The sequence below is a fragment of the Gasterosteus aculeatus genome, chromosome 20 (assembly GCF_964276395.1).
Source record: "Gasterosteus aculeatus chromosome 20, fGasAcu3.hap1.1, whole genome shotgun sequence".
NCBI classification, from domain to species: Eukaryota; Metazoa; Chordata; class Actinopteri; order Perciformes; family Gasterosteidae; genus Gasterosteus; species Gasterosteus aculeatus.
In genome coordinates, this window is record NC_135707.1 from 8,116,241 (window position 1) to 8,133,455 (window position 17,215).

At 44.1% G+C, this 17,215-nt stretch overlaps 1 protein-coding gene across 2 annotated transcripts in view; it reads left to right on the top strand.

The window, feature by feature from the left end:
• ephb6 (eph receptor B6) overlaps positions 1-16,204 on the top strand; it is a 37,366-nt gene extending 21,162 nt beyond the window's left edge. For both annotated transcript variants that reach the window (XM_040165701.2, XM_040165702.2), the window contains exons 4-19: positions 786-955; positions 1,046-1,341; positions 9,003-9,158; positions 9,429-9,700; positions 10,167-10,248; positions 10,893-11,017; positions 11,113-11,275; positions 11,713-11,827; positions 11,952-12,007; positions 12,429-12,545; positions 12,647-12,894; positions 12,990-13,208; positions 13,308-13,457; positions 13,869-14,053; positions 14,126-14,284; positions 14,900-16,204. In XM_040165701.2, coding sequence (XP_040021635.2) covers positions 786-955; positions 1,046-1,341; positions 9,003-9,158; positions 9,429-9,700; positions 10,167-10,248; positions 10,893-11,017; positions 11,113-11,275; positions 11,713-11,827; positions 11,952-12,007; positions 12,429-12,545; positions 12,647-12,894; positions 12,990-13,208; positions 13,308-13,457; positions 13,869-14,053; positions 14,126-14,284; positions 14,900-15,005 — 2,619 coding nt within the window. In that variant the 3' untranslated portion in view covers positions 15,006-16,204. The remainder of the gene's footprint in view (positions 1-785; positions 956-1,045; positions 1,342-9,002; positions 9,159-9,428; positions 9,701-10,166; positions 10,249-10,892; positions 11,018-11,112; positions 11,276-11,712; positions 11,828-11,951; positions 12,008-12,428; positions 12,546-12,646; positions 12,895-12,989; positions 13,209-13,307; positions 13,458-13,868; positions 14,054-14,125; positions 14,285-14,899) is intronic.
• Positions 16,205-17,215: the final 1,011 nt, after the last annotated feature.

The following is a 17,215-nucleotide window of genomic DNA, read 5'->3' on the forward strand; positions in this document are numbered from 1 at the left end:
CCATCGAATAATGACGCACCACAGCTGAGAACCGTGGTCATGTTACCCACGCTAATGGTAGCTGATGTTAACAGTTATAATTAAGAACATAGCGAAATAGTGCGACGTCGTTTTTTTTTCTCAACTTACCTTCAACAGTGTAACACTACTGTGAAGGAAAAACGGGACTACGGAAGCCTAGGAGGCGCAGTAGAGATGAATCGCAATTTCCGCAAATTTGACTCATCAAAATAAAATTCACACACACACGTTCAACAAAATTGTTGAATAATAACCAAAAAAATAAAATACAATACTTTGAAAATGACAGTGTATTTCTAACTCCGTTACACTCAGTCAAATACATTTGCCAAGTGTGAAGTCCATCGGATGAGAAAATTGCTGATATATCTGCCCTTAGCTGTACGGCCTCTCTTTCTATATGTTCTTGGACTATAATAAGCACTAAAGGCACTAAATAAACAACGCAGTGTGTGTAAGTAAAGTATTACTAACAAACATGTCCCATTGATTTAAAGAGGCTCGCTCGACACTTGACTTGACCTTGAATCCTCAGCTATACACCCGCCAGGTCAGCCGTCGATTGGACGGAGGGCCATTAGACAGACACGCAGACTCGTCCCCTTGAGTCATCAACAGGCTCATTTTAACGTCCATCGTTTGCTTTTGGTTGAGTGTTCCTGGTTGCCCCCGTCAACCACACGTTCTCTCCGTGCTATTTTTTTTTCACTGAATGATCTTTCCCTCTGCCGGCGGCTGTCCGCTCTGTCCTTCCCTCACCTCAGCCGTCCAACGGCGAGAAGGACACCAGGGAGGGGTGGGTGAAGATCGACACCATCGCGGCTGACAAGAGCTTCTCGAAGGTGGAGCCCAGTTCACCTCACCAGTATCAACCCAACCGATACAGCCGAATCAACATCAAGACACGCAGTTTTGGCCCACTCACACGCAACGGGTAATCCTCCCCGCGCTCCGCAGCTCACGCTTTACTAACATTGTCCCCCCCCTAAACGGGCCCCGTTTCAACACGTGACCCTTGTTTCAGATTCGTGCTGGCTGTCGTTGACAGCGGAGCCTGCGTGTCCCTCATGGGGGTGTCGATCTTCTATCGCCGCTGTCCGGCCACCAGCGTGCACTTGGCGTCCTACCCGGCGACCCCCTCAGGGGCCGAGCCGACCGCCTTGGTGCCCCTGAGCGGGACATGTGTCCCCCACAGTAAAGCACAGGGGGGCACGCCCCCTCGAATGCACTGCAATACTGAGGGGGAGTGGATGGTTCCCGTCGGCGGGTGCGTCTGTGATGAAGGTCATGAGCAGAACCTCAACGGATCCGCCTGCTTGGGTAAGTTCAAAGAATGTCATCCTGATATGAAGTAGCTGCAGTATCACGGCCTCCTTATGAGTGACGTTGTCATTTTCATTTTCATGCAACAAGATTAACTCTCCAGTTTTTAATGCACATTTTCCATTATTAGTTTAGTAGTTTTCAAAATGGTACCATTTATTTTATGAGAATTGAAGAAGCTTGAAGGTTTACAAGATGTCATACAACAGCGTAGACATTTTCTAAGGGACATTCTTAGAAAAAGTATTTCATTTGTAATTTGTCAAAAATTATTTTGAGTTGTTCCATTTAAGGGCGTTGAATCCAAAATAACAGGAGTAGCTAAGTTAAGTGGGGGGGGGGGGGGGCAGCATGACATGCAGTGGATCAGATAGACAAGGTGTTTTATTTATGACCCGCGGTGAATTACAACCATTAGCTTATCGCTTACATATACGGTAAATTTGGCCGTGATGAAATATTAGCTTTTTTGCCAATGTTCTAATACACTTGGACTAATTAAATGTTTATCGATTCCTGATAATTTATAAAGGATCATCTGATCGTTATCACATTATTTCCTCTGTAAATGCCTGAAGTAGTTACTCTGTTTGATCTCTTTCAAGCTCAAATATAATATTGATTGATTGATTTTTGACTTCCTGTGAGTTCTCTTTGTGACATTTGCTGAGATACGAAGCGTCTGGATCAATATCAAGAGGAGCTGCTGTCTCTCTCATACACAACTGTGTTTGATGTGCAGACCAGAGGGGAGCGAGGGGAGGAGCAGAGGCAATATTGTATCCATGCAGTGAGTTTTTAGCGATGTAACGTTTGCATATATTCTATAATATATAGAACATTTGACAGAAATACAACTAGAAATATAAAGCTGTTAAATAGGTAATTTACTTTCAGCAAAACCTTTCTGGATAGTAGAATAGTAGAGGTAATGGCCAGCAATTGCAAAGGTGGTCAATACATATTTTCACTTTCAAAGTGTGTATGAGTGGGGAAAAAAAGAAGCAGGGCAAAATTGGAGAGCTGTCCAGACGGACGGTGAAGAGATATAAGGAGAGAGCAGGAGGAGAGGGAGAGAACCACCGTGAGAGGGATGTGACACATTTAGGTCATGGCGATGGAAAGGCCACTCGTCTGTGAACAAGTGACAGAAACCGCAGGGGGAGAGCGGGGGAGTGGAGGGAAAACAGGGAGAGGCGGGGGGAGAGTGAAAGATAGGAGGATGCAAGTTAATGACTTAAAGAACTGAGAAGAAGAAGAAAAAATGTTTGAGGTTGCGGAGGCAGCAGAGTGGATGATTGTATCTTTGTGCGAGCGAGCGGCAGTGCTTGAGTGTAAATCGCTGCGTTGCTGATATTTGCTTTCCACATATGTCTGGGATTAAAACTAAAGCCCACCAGGAATTTCAATGGCCATAATTGATAAGCTCCCTTGCACACAGGCCCCCTTAAAAGTCGAGCTAGGCCCCGGCACAATTAATCCTCCAATCTTAGCCAAGTCAGCTGTGAAACGTGTTCATGCTTACATCTGCACTCGGACCGCCACTTGCATTTGTCCGGCGTTTGAATGATATTTGGAATAACCCCTCAGCACGGCCCCCGGTGACGGTCTGTGACTGATCTAACGCGCGCCCCCCCCCCGAGCTGCTGCTCCGGCTTTTTGTTCCAACTCTGATTTGATTATGTTTTGTTGATCACTTCACTTGACTAATGATGTGGATTGGCATCATTGCATTGTTGTCCGTGGGAATGTTGGGAAAGGAGGCAGATGGTTAACTAGCAATCCAGCCGGGAGGAATTATTAACAGTAGCCGATCCTTGTTCTCACCGCAAAGTGGAGCGAAAAACTTTCTTAACTATTCAAATGTTGTTATCGTTTGAAATAAGCACCAAGGACATTCAATAATAGCTCGAATTGAGAACAGATTGTATTTAAAAAACAAAAATGGACATTGTTTTTAGTGGACTGCCGGCGCTTAGAACACTTGAGGGGAAATAAAACATTTTATCAAGAAGTAAACTGACCACTTTCCACTTACATCTTGCATCTTAAACCAAATGCATTTAGTTTAAAACAGTTTTTATCACACTGACCGGTACCTACATTTTGAACTTATTTCCTTTTTTCTATTTGTCCTCTTGATATTTAACATGTCATCATATAACATGATCATATGACTGTAACATATTCGGTTGGAATAAAACCTACATTGTGTTTTTAATTTAGTTGGACCTCGCGCACCATGAACAGCAGACACACGACACCTAAACCATCCAAGTGGTTGGAATCCAGTCAAAGACATGTAGAATTATTTTTTTTGGGATAAAAACTCATCTTCAGTCTCCTGAAAAATGATAAAGACAGAAGCAGAAGACAAGCAGCAGCTGTCCGATGATTTCATCCTGTGACATTTGAATCTCACAAGGGAGACGGAGAGGCAGAGAGGCAACAAGCGGAAACACGACTGAGCGTGAGACACAATTACACCGGTTCAGCCGAACATGAAACAGTCTTTTAGTTCCGGGTTCCCCGAGTTGAAGTAGAACTTCGTCCTCAGGCGAGCTCCTTCCCTCTGAAACATTCAGCTACTGTCGAGGGTTTTGGGACGAGGATTAGTGCTGAATGCCCAATTGGGCTCTGAGTTAATTTGGACCCATGTTGATATTTTCTGTGGCTTTCGACTGAATTATTCAACACCTCAGATTGTCCAGATTTGTCACCCGGAACGCACAAACACATCCACTAACTATCCGGTGGCTTGTTTGTGTTGAACAACAGGAACATTTGGCCAGGGGAGGAGGGATGAAGTAAGAGTGCGAGCGTGATATTATTGTGATGACTGATTCCTCTGACTCCTCAAAAAAGAAACTTTTTTCCAAACAGCATTGATTTCTTACTCAAAGAACCTAGTAAATTAGACTTTTTCCATTCCTCCTTTCAGATTATGCCATTTTCAGCATCATTTTCACCTACTGTGAAATGTCAAGTGATGGATCAATGTGGATCAATGTTGACATGTCGACAGTAGCTTTTGCAGTCGATCGGTAAAGATCAAGCCTTGAGCAAAACGTAGTCGGGTGAAACGATCAATGAGATCAAGTATTGACAGGTGGCTGGACCTCGCAATAGGAGAGTAGCTGGGCAATGATGGCAATTGATCCTGATCACGTGCAACAAGATCAGTGATTTATGAGCTCGTTGGATCATAAGAGCAAGTAGATCAAACTTTCTTTCCAGCCAGAATTGCTTTAAAAGTGATTTCAGAAGTGCTGAGGTCATGAGCACAAATCTCCAGGGTGCTCGAGGCTCGACGAGCACAAAAACAAAAGTGACACTCAGTTTCATCTACTCACGTTATCTTAAAAATGTTCTTTCTATTTTCTATTAAGTGCTGTTGTGTATTATTACGTATTATTGTGGTCCGACCCAGAAGTTAGCGTCACTCCATTTTTGTCGACACAAAGACAATTGGATCTTTGAATATTATTATTATTTATTTTGGATTATTGTAGAAAATACTCTTTTAATGATCTTTTATACTCACACATTTTGTTCAGCGAGATCATCCTCACAAATGAACACCGCTCATAGGATTTTTGTGGGTAAATAAAACAGCTAGAAGCACAAAAATAATGTGAGGTTATAAAAAGAACTTCACCACGGCCGCTTAACCTCACGTCACGGCCATTAAGCTCAAGGTGGACTCTTTTCCAGCAGGGACGTAGTTTCATGTGGCCATTTGTTAGCAACCGCCTTTTTTAAGAGACTTAAAAGCTTCAAACTTCATGAGTGCGATATTTACTATTTGTGGTATTATGTTACAATTTCTCAAGCTTGTTTTCACCACAGAACTTATTTGGGGGATCTGACTTCAAATGTATCTTTGCAGAGTCTGCTAGACGTGAGAATAAGTGATGCTTTTAATTTATAAAGTGAATAATCTGCTCATCCAACCTGAGTTGGCCCGCAGCAGGACAAAAGCGGCATGCAAAAGAGAAACAAAAATATCCATCCACTGAAATATATACGATTACAGGTCCATTTATAATTAGTATAATTTGTGACGTGTAATCTCTTTAGTGTAATCGTAAATCTCACTTTTCTTTCAAATGGATGTTTGCCTCAAAGAGACGTGCTGCTAATGGGATTTTGCAAAATCCAGTATGTGAAATACAATCTCATTTTGCATATGTTTTCTTTTGGACGGGAGGAGGGGTTATGATTTATCTAAATCATGGGATTTGTTTTATTTTTTCATTTGTGCAGGACAGGGATTTTTTTCTATTTTTAAATAAAGCCCACCCACTGTTCTCAGCCACAGTACAGTCCATATTCTGTGAAGATTTGTTTGTACATGATCAAATCAAAGCATTGTTTTCTTTTACATATGCAGATTATATGGAAATCAAATCAAGCATTATAGAATAGGACGAGACCTTTACTGTTAGAACCCTGTGTGCTCATCTCTCCTGTTGTGTGGTTGCATCTGTGACCGAGCTTATGTGAGTTTATGTGTCCGAGAGAGAGAGGGAGAGAGAGAGAGGGGGAGGGGGGGGGGAGGGCTGGGAGCCAAAAGAGGGAATGAGCGCATAAAACAGGGAGGGAGGAAGAGAAAAAGAGAAATTGGGTCAGCGGTCTACAAACCAAAGTGTTATACTAACATCAAACTACCCACTTCATTCTAATCATGTTCCTCTTCTCAGAAAAGTGTTCTACTGTGTTTGAGTTTCATCTTATTAGGATTCAATTTGCTTTTACATTTAGTCTTTGCTAAAACAATCCTTTTTCGTGTAATTGTCTATCCATTCGTGGCTCTACCTGTTGTTGTTTTTTTTTCTCATTTTGTTGTCCTTTAATTGCCATGTAATCAATTACATAATTTTTTTGTTTTTTGCTGTTTTTTATTCTGATTCTTAGATTTTGTCACCTTGCCTCTATTGTTTAGTCTAGTAGTAGCTGTCAGAATTTGTGAGTACGAGCAGCAAATTATGATTTATTTCCGATTATTTGCTCATCTACATTTCTCACAGCTAAGGATGTCATCTTCAAGGTTTCTTTTCCCCCAAAACACGAATATATGTTTTTCAAGATGATATAAAACACAAACCACACATAAAATAAGCTTGAGCTATCTAGTTTTTGGCTGGAACAATTACTCAATGTCATGTAAATGTTAATTTTGCGTAAATGTCATTTTTCTGAAGATGGAGTAATCAGATCAGCTCTTATGTGTTAACTCGTCTGTCTGTTGGTGGATATTTATCAACTTCTTACTTTCCAGAGTGTACTGATGTGTGACGCGAAGGCATCTGTGGCCGTGGCCGAGAGATGGATGGATTTAGCCGTCGTGGGGGGCTGGGGGGGGGGTGGGGGGTGCACATCAGGCACAAGAGGGCAGAGGACTTGCACGTTCATTGGCTGCTGTAATCAGGTGAATGGAGATGGGGGAGGATGGAGGAGGATGAGGGGGAGGGGGGGGTCAAGTGGTCGCCGGAGCTCGTAGCGCCGATGGGAGGCTGTGCAGCAGAGTCGTGTCTCGTGTCAGGAGCCGTAACAGACACATCTGGTAATGTGCAGCCGGGACATGAAAGATTGAGGAAAAGTGGGACGTTTCGCTCTCCTCTTTCCTTCTGTTTCCTCGTTTTCCTTCACCCGTCATCAGGCGCTCATATACGTAATCCCACTATTTGTCCAACGACCATCTTGGCCCGTCCTTCTCCATGTTCCCTTCTTCCCCTTTTCCAGTTCGTTCTCCCTCTGCGATCTTCTCTCTATCTCCCTTTTTTTTTTCTCCTTTTCACACCTGTTTGAAAGCAAAGTCAGCTCTCTGAGACAAGTGAGAACACAGAAAGCCTTTTATCTGTTTATTCTTTGCCAGCTTTCACGTCTTACCATCTTATCCACTTCTCCCAGACACCAGCCAGGATACACACATGCATCCACGCGCACATACCGGTACGTCAAATGGAATCAATGTTCCTGACAAGGTTACGTAAACAAGGTGAGGGGTTCATTCCTGCTGACCATCACGAGCACGTATGCTCGTGCTCTCTCTTCCATCCCTTTGTTTAATAACATATGAGAGGATCCTACTTTAAAGCTGGTAGCAAGTGTCTGTGAACACTAACACACTGCTGGAGACAAAGGAAGCAACCTGTAGTTGACTCGGCTTTTGGGCGTTTCACACTGTGAAAATGGGAGCAGACCGACCCGGAGGCGTCGGGCTCTCTGTGTTTTCATCATCCCGCTCAGGACGAGCACGCACGCAGCTGCGGCGGATGCAGCAGCTTGCCGTGTGCGTTATCTTGACCTCGGCGCTCAGCTGTCCCGCGTTTGACGTTAACAACTGCCGCATTTCACAGATTTTCCACCGTAAAACACACATCAGTTCAGGATAACAGCCTGCAGGTTTAGATGGTATTTTCTGTGTGTGTGTGTGTGTGTGTGTGTGTGTCTGTGAGAGATGGAGAGGGATAAAGAAACGCATGCTTTGAACCTCACTATAGATTTAATGGATTACATCACTTTATTCTGAGATAGTCATACAATTCCTTATAACAGATTTTCTTTTTTATCAGGGAGTAATTACACATGTATAACCGTGACTATTATGGGATTTTGTAGAGAATCTATTGTCTGTTAAAATGTTCCTTCACAGATTGAGAAAATCCAGCCACATCTCACAGGAAGAGTTTGTCATTTTAGGAGTTTTGGCGAGTTAGTTGAGAGGATTTATTCCGCTCTCAAATCCGTTTTTTAAATGTAAGGCTAAAGCCAGCAGCTGGTCAGCGTGGCTTAGCAGAAAGTCTTGAAACAGCAAAAGCTTGCCTGGCTCTATAAAAATGTAATAAAAAATCAACCTATTAGTAGGACCTCTAATCTCTAAAACGTATTAACAGGTTGCAATTTGTTTAACCCGGAGAATCTCCAGTGGAAAAATGACACACAGTGGCTTGAATAGATGTTTTCCGTATGTAACAACACGAGACTTAAATTAATCCTCTCAGGTCAGTCAATGCAAGAAAGCGACTCGCAAAACTACACTCTTTGTCTTTGTGGTCAAATTGAATTCAAACGTGTCGACTGGTGGTTTTGCTGCTGCCAGCTAACGCGAGCCACTTCCTCTGTAAAGGACTGCGTTATACAAAACCAACAACAAACAATGTTGTTCTAGATGCACTTTTGTCTCAATGGGAACAACAAACCAAGATGGAATTCATGCTTTACTCAAAAACAGTTTGTGGTACATGAGATTGGAAAGGTTCATGTGGTCCTTGTGAGGTCAAAATAGATGTTTTACATATTCTGGAACCTTCAATCAAACCTTCATTGAAAATATTTGGTTCATTAAAAGGTGCCTTTTGTTGATGGTAACCCCATTTACCTAACACTAATGTTATTATAAAAAACATCTTGGCTTCAGCCTAACCTTCCAGCATGTTCTTCAACATTTGACCAGGATGAGGTGCGGCCGTAGATCTTCACACATTCCATTTCCTACACATTAAGTTTCAATTAATTTGAACAAAAGCAAGTAAGGACCTCACACTGGTTTCTTCCCTCTGGAGGCAGATTGAATTGCAGTAATCACTCAAACAAGGAGACCAACAGTGTTATACTGATAGATGATACTCAAACGCTGTTGTGTCTCTCTGCAGCTTGTCCGGTGGGCTACTTCAAGTCCGAGGCGGGCTCCACGCCCTGCTCGGTGTGTCCGTCCAACAGCAGAACCGGCCAAGAGGGGTCGAGTGTGTGTGAATGTCGCAGCGCGTTTTACCGAGCAGCCAACGACGCCAACTCTTCTGACTGCACAAGTGAGCTTTGTTGGTTTGTTTGTTGATGCTGGCCGCTCTGAGGTGCGTTCAAGTGCCTCTCTTTAGCTTTTGTCGTCCACTCAGACTGTGAGAACTGAAATGCAACGGATCAGTTGCAGTTGTATTTTTACTGTAATATAATGGAATACTGCAGTATTTTCTCACAAGATTGTGTCATGGGAAAACTTTGTTTCATGTAACTGGATTGTCTTTGCCAGGAAGCAGCTTGCATTACGTACGTCGAACTTCTCCCCTCTGTCCTCTGTCCAGCTCCTCCATCTGCTCCGGCCTCTCTGTCCTGGGAGTATGAGAGCGCCGACGGCGGGGTGTCCTTAAGGTGGCGTCCTCCAGTGGACATGGGAGGCCGCAGCGAAGTGTGGTACGGAGTCGTGTGTCGCATCTGCCCCTCGGCCACCTTCTCAAACCCGGCGGCGTGCTCCTGGTGCGGAGAGGGCGTGACCTTCAGCCCCGCCCAGACGAACCTGAAACAAACCAAGGTCACCCTCAACAATCTGCTGACCAGAGTCACATATCTCATACAGGTACTACCCGTCAACCGTGCATCACCTTGTAGTCTGAGTCGGTTTTACAGTAATAACCTTTGAAATGGGCCCTTGAGAGGCTTTTTGGAGAAACGTTTTGTGAATGGCTCGAGGTTCCTTAACACCCTTTCATTGAAATGAAATAAAGAAATACCATCTTCTTTTTGGAATCCCCACTGGACAACTCAATTTTTGCTGGAACATTTCCCAGAGCCACCGATGAGGAAAGTCCTCTGAGCCACATTACGCCATAAGCTCCGAATGCACAGTAATATTTATTATTTAGATTGTGCAAACCCAACGAAATCATAGCTTATTTCTTATTCATAAATGGCGGATATTTCCCATTTACCGGGGTTTCCTGGCCCGACACAGCTGCACGTGTGTGGCTTTGTTTGTCAAACAAGCATGTCATAACAACAAAGAGACTTTTTAAGCCATGTCGGTGTGTTCTTCTCACTGGCAGGTGCAAGCCATGAATGAGGTGTCAGCTTTGAGTCCTTTTCCAGCTCGATACACAAGCATCAATTTCACAACGAGCCAGTCAGGTGAGCGCTGGACAGAGAGGATGAAAAAAAACAAGAGATGAAAGAAAAGAGATGCTCTGATGATCATGTTTGTGTGTGCTGTGATTCTGTGTGTGTGTGTCTCTCTCTCTCTTTTTCTCTCCGTCCGCTCCATCTTTTCTCCTCCTGATCTCTGGACAGGAGGTTGCTCGAGGTTACAATATCCTGTCAGATCCCATTATAGTCACTGTGGAGGAAGAAAGGGAGAAATGAGAGATGGGAAGACAAAAAGACAGACAGAAAGAGGGATGAAAGTGTACCAGTGGGGGGAGGAGAGGAGAGCGGGGCATTGTGCAGACAAAGTAGACTATTATGTGATTTTCCAAATGCACAAATAAAGATTAAACGCCTTCATGACCGTAAATGAAAAAGGTCTTAGGTCTGCTATTAGATCGCATTGATTTAATGAAGGATTGCCGTAGAGTTCACTGAACTGGTCCTGTAACTAGATGCTGCATGCTGCTCCACTTCTTTTGCTGTACTACATATTATCCAGTTCTTTAACATCGCCCCCCTGTGGTCCATCTCAACACAACGGGACTGTTACAGGTTGAATGATCAATCATCACGTCCCTCGGGGGAAACTTAATTGCTCAAACGTCAGTCATCTGTTCCGTCCCCTACAGTTCCCAGCACAGTTCCCATGATGCACCAGCTGAGCCGAGCGCCAGACTCCATCACTCTCTCGTGGCCTCAGCCGGACAGGCCCAACGGAGACATCCTGGAGTACCAGCTTAGATACTATGACAAGGTACTTTAGTCCTGAAATATACCTGCCGCACAAGTGGCCGAACTGACTCACAGCGAGGGGTCCCCCGAAAAACGTCCTTCCTCTTTGTCCCTCAGGGTTCAGACGTGGACAGCGCAGCGAGTGTGTACAGTGAGACCAACACGGTGACCATCAACCCTCTGATCCCCGGCTCCATCTACGCCTTCCAGATCAGAGCTCGCAATGAACGCGGCTACGGCCCCTACAGCAGCACCGTCTACTTCACCACGCTGCCTCTGGGTACAAGTCCCACACGCACACGTTCCAGTCACGGAGCAATCCTGCAATTAACACACAAGTGAACAGCTGGGATTGATCAATATTGTACACAAAAAATGTGTTAAAGTCAGATGCAATATAAGGACAGCGTGACTAGTTACTGGAAATATAACTGAAAACAAAGACATTTTTTTCCAAGAAGATCTCAGAGATAACTTGAAATAAGTGAAAAAAGTTTAAAGTAAAATTACAATTACAACCATGGTCCATGATTTAGATTCGATTCAGATTCCACTGTAAGTGGAAATAAAATGGCTACATTCTACAAACTTAATAACAAATAACATCAGTCACAGCCACAACAGTTCCAGAACTTCCAGCTGTGGAAAGGATTATTGTGAAGGCTGACTCAATGACACATCAACCCGTGATGGTTTTTCTCACTCTCCGTTCCACAGAGGAACATTCTCATCAGATCCAGAACCGGCTTCCCCTGCTGGTCGGCTCAGTGATGGGCGGAGCAGCATTTCTGCTGGTGGTGGCGGCGATTGTAGTTGTGGTGGTATTTCGCAGGTAGGTTATTGACACATGATCAGGCATATTTTATATCCATGGGCATATTATTTTGTATCCATGGGCATATTTATTTTTTAATCTCATGCACATTCATTCATTTTGTTTGTTTTTTACATGGCAGAAAGAGGAGAGAGAGTCCTTACAGCGACAGACTCCAGAGGTACATCAGTAACCGAGGTGAGCATTTCCACCTTGGATTTAATACAATCTAGTTATAGTTGAAAGTATTTTTTAATAACCTGATTTAATTATAAGTGAGGTGTTTGCTTTGTGCAAAATGTCACCGATTGGAACAATATTTTATATGATTTGGAGGTTTGATTTGATCTGTCTCATTACAATTACTTGCTTGACATCCCTTTTTACAAATATAGGATCAAATGAAAAGACTTTCTGATCTTCTTTTCTTTCCATGTGTCATAAAATGAAATAAATAATGCAAATTTATTCTTAGAAATAACGTACTGTGTCTGTGTCCTTCATAGTGTAAAATCAGGTCCCTCTGCTGTGCAGGGACAGATCGTCCCAACCTTGTATCATGTGAATAAATAAAGGGATAAAAAAAATACTTTGTTCATAAAAACCCTTTTTATTCCAGGTGCGGTTAAATATTACGTGGACCCCTCCACTTATGATGACCCCAGTGAGGCCGTCAAGGAGTTTGCCCGTGAAATAGATCCCACTCATCTCAAGATCGAGGAGGTGATCGGTGCAGGTCGGCACGATTCTCACTTTTAATCCGTATCGTAGCTGTGCAATAATTATCAGCGCATTGTAATTTGATCAACCCCCCCTCTCCCACTCCCTCCACCCCAGCCCAGTTTGGCGAGGTTTCTCGGGGCCGCTACCGTCCGATGGGTCGCAGGGAGCTGCTGGTGGCCGTGAAGTCTATACGCTGGGGGGCGTCCGACAGGGAGAGGGGCTTGTTCCTCAGTGAAGCAGGGGTCATGGGACAGTTTGACCACCCCAACGTACTGAAGCTGGAGGGCGTGATCACTCACACCTCCCCGGAGAGGATCATCACTGAGTTCATGGAGAACGGGCCTCTGGACGCCTTCCTCAGGGTGAGACAACAACACGCCGTCCGTTGCTGGTCACTGCAGCGTTTCGATCACAGCAAAACCTGAAACGCCTCTCGAACCCCTCTGCCGTTTTCTAGGAGAACGAGGGCCAGTTCAGCGTCCTCCAGCTCATCGGGATGCTCAGAGGAGTCGGTGCAGGGATGCGTTACCTCTCTGAGAGAAACTTTGTCCACCGGGACCTGGCGGCCAGGAACGTGCTGGTCAACTCCAACCTGGTCTGTAAAGTGTCTGACTTTGGCCTGTCCCGACTCATGAGGGGCCTGGACCACAACATCCCGACATACACCGCCTCGTTGGTACGTTCTGGAGGAGGGAGTATTAATGCTTCTGATTTGTGCTTCCAGTGCAACATGATTTTAACATATTTCCCCCCGTGTGCCTTTGTCCTCCATCAGGGCAGTAAGATTCCTGTGAGGTGGACCGCACCAGAAGCCTTTCAGCATCGCAAATTCAGCTCGGCCAGCGACGCCTGGAGCTTCGGCATCCTCATGTGGGAGGTGATGTCTTATGGAGAGCGTCCATACTGGGACATGAGCAATCAAGAAGTGAGTGTGTAGGAGAATGTTGCCTGAGCAGAGGATGTCCTGATCAATTAATGATGGGAATGCACTCAAATCGTGTGCTTAAGTGCAAGTTTAACTGCCATAGTGTGATAACATTAAAAGTCACGAGGCGCCACGGTGGCACCAAACATCAGCCGCAACATCCACTATTTGCTTTCATGCATGATCCAGATTTCCCACTCAAAATTAAAGAAGTACTAAACTACAAAATTAAGATTTATGGGGTTTTATTTTAAAATGATATTTCTTTGTAGCTGTACAATTTACTAGTGAAAAATTGTGGAAGCCAATCAGCAAAGTGACAAACAAAAATTTTATGTAAGGCAATTACACAAGGCTCCTCACACCATCTGCCCTCCTTATGTCCAGTGTCTCACTCGCTTTTCTTTGCAGGTGATGAAGGCAGTTGCAGATCAATATCGTCTCCCGGCCCCCCACAACTGCCCCTCTGCCCTCCACTCTCTGATGCTCCAGTGCTGGCAGAACGATCGCGGGGAACGGCCGGGCTTCGACTCGCTGCTCTCCTCCTTGGATCGACTCATCAGGCACCCCGCCTCCCTCAAGGTGGAGCCAACTCGGTGAGACAGGAGCTTAATGGCAATATATCCCGGTTGTTATTCCCTCTGTATTGACATTTCCCCTCTTGGCAGGAGCTGCTCTCAGCCACTGCTCAGCCCCACGCCCACAGACCTGACGGCCGTGGCAACAGTCGGTGATTGGCTGAAGGCTTTGAGGATGGAGAGATATCAGGATGAGTTTGATCAGGCACACCTCGACACTTTGGACAGAGTCAGCATGCTCAGCATGGAGTAAGTACGGATGCGTGTTACACAGATGTTCACTTAGAGAAGAGGACTGGTGGCTGTGTTTTTATTTATTGTCGGAAATTTTTCCAAGGTCAATAAGGAACTTTCATGCTCAAACAAGTGACACTCAACAAGTGTTCTTTGACAAATTGAGGAGAAGCTGAGCTGTAAAAACTACAGTAAACAAAAATAAAAATGCAATACATTTGCTCCCATTTTTCATGAGTTGAAATAAATTACTTCATTTGGTTTTCTAAACCAACCGTTTAGCAATCAGCCGTCTGGCTGGTTGGTCTCACGCGATCCTGCAGGTGAAGAAGTGTAAGTGATGGAAGTCCTGAGCTCGCATGGCTACACCTGGTCTGTAGTTCACCGGCCCGAGACACACTTGTGTAATGATGAATAACAATCTTTGTTCACTGTGTGTATTTTAAAATTAAACGTTGAATAGAGGCAAAATGGATTTGATTTGAATAGAAATACAAAGCGCTAGATCAAATCAGCCGCTGCAGGCTTTTATGTACAAACACATGCAAATCCACCAGCGCCCTTTAGAATATACAGTACAAGCTGCAGTGTTCATCCAGCCTCTGCGCTTCCGTCTGCTCTCTATTTCAGAGATGTCCAGAACCTCGGGGTGAACCTGCTGGGACACCAGAGGAAGATCGTCAGTGCTGCCCAGCAGCTCAGAGCCTATCTGACGCAGGGGCAGGTGGAGGTGTGAAATCCTCCTTCAGCACAACCCGTCCCACGGATTTCTGTGGTGTTCACACTTCTGCTTGTTGTGTCTGGTCTCACTTGTTTTTTTCTTCTTCGATGGAGCACATTTTAAGCCAAAAGACAAAACGAGAATCAGCTTTTATTCAAGGAGAAGCATCGAGGCGCCACTCTGTATATTCTTCTATACAGCCGACACGACGACCAGGTGGGGTGAAAAAGAGGATCGGACTTCCTGCCGGTCACTCACCACAAATAAAAGGAGCGATGCACCGTGGGAGCCGCAGTCCAGGTCAAAGCGAGGTGCTGAGGAGAAGGAGGACTTTAAAGAATCCTCCATGTTTTCCACTAGATTTTATTTGTTGTTGGCCTTCCAGACTCCTCACCCATCTGCAATCCTACCTCTCACCGTCTCTTCCACTACCTTCCCCCCCTTTTCAATTTCCCCAGCCCTCGTTGAGTGAAAACATTTTTTTGTGAGCATTCAAAGAATTGCGTGACGACAATCAAAGCCTTTTTCTAATATTTTGGGGTTCTTTGTAAAGATCACTTCCTCTCCACTAAAAAGCTAAAAAAGAAAAATGTACAGTTTGTTCACTCTAAAATCAGTGAGGCTAACCATGAAGTTAGATATGAATCACTGCAATAGAGACGTATAAAACGAAAATGCTTTTAAACGCTGAAGGCCATGTTTTATCTCTTTAAAAGATCTCCAGTGTTTAAGAGCAGCCCAGTTTGTACAATTCTCACTCTCTCTTTTGTGTCTCTCGGAGACTAAAAGGTCCATGTACAGTAATACGACCAACTTCACCTCAGCTGCAAAGATAAACGTTCCTCTGAAACCAAACAGCACCCACCTTTATGTGTACATTTCACACTTCACCTCTTCTCTTTTTTGTTGGCTTGCTAGATTAAGGACATTGAAGTCATTGAAGCGATGTGAATGTGTGAGATGGGGAAGACTGACAAATTTGGATCTGATTTACACTTGAAGGAAGGAGGCGAGTGCGCACCTGTGTGTCTGTGCTGTAAATGAGGCTGTGTATGTGCGCACCACTTATATAGTCTATATGACGCCGTGTGAGTGAGTGTGTGTGTTGAAGTGTGTCAGGCTACACACAATATTACCTGTGTTTACTCGTGTGAGTGTTCACCGTTATTCCAGAAAATTGTGCAAATTTGTAAAATAAATCTGATTTTATTTAATGTATTGCTATTTGCCTCTTCTTTTTGCACGCTATTGACTCCAGTGTCCTAATGTTTCATCAGCTACTCAAGCGATATTCTATTCAGTGTGAAATGTGACTTGGGAAGAGAAAATCATGTAAACTTCATGCTGTGGCTAAAGTGATTTAGTCAGGAGGTGTAAAAGCTCTCACGCTGACTTATGATTATTTTGCTACAGAACCATAAGATGATCCGCACAATACTACGCCACTAACGTTCAGCATGTTTAGCAGGCTCACATTTTATGTTTATGTTTTGAGTATAGCTGCAGCTGATTTGCTGATTTCTTTAGTCATAAGTTTGACAAATATCAATTTTGACATGTTTTAACATACTCATATTAACTGTTTTGTATTGTTCATTTTTGATTGTATATTTTTATATAGTTATTTTCCATCCATCCATCTTCAACCACTCATCCAGATTCGGGACGCGGGGGCAACAGCTCCAGCAGGTGACCCCAAACTTCCCTTTCCCTTCCCCCCAGACCTCATCTACCAGCTCTGACTGGGGGATCCCAAGGGCAGCCCTCCGAACTGTAGACCCTTCTCACCCCGACTACGCCTGTTATTTTATTGTGTTTTATTCTTATTTCCCACCAATCACCAACACAAAATCCTGTATGTGTAACATACGTGGCAATAAATGGCTTCTGATTGTGATTCTGAAGGGGGGCAAAATGAAAAGCTGCGTGATCCCCAAATATAGGATTAATCTCACTGAAGTACATGAACGTCAACCTGTATGTTCACGTGAATCAATCCAAAAAGTTCTTGAGATATTTCAGTCAAAACCAAAAGTGACAACCTCGTAGCAGCATTGCAGGAACAGTGAATATCAATCCATCCAACGGTTGTTGAACAATATAATGAAAAAGACTAAAAGGGGAAAATATAAGCGACCTGCGCAACCTTTCATTAACATCTTAGAATTGGAGCCATTTTCAACAGACAATAACTCTCGAACTTACCGTCATGCTATAATGAACAG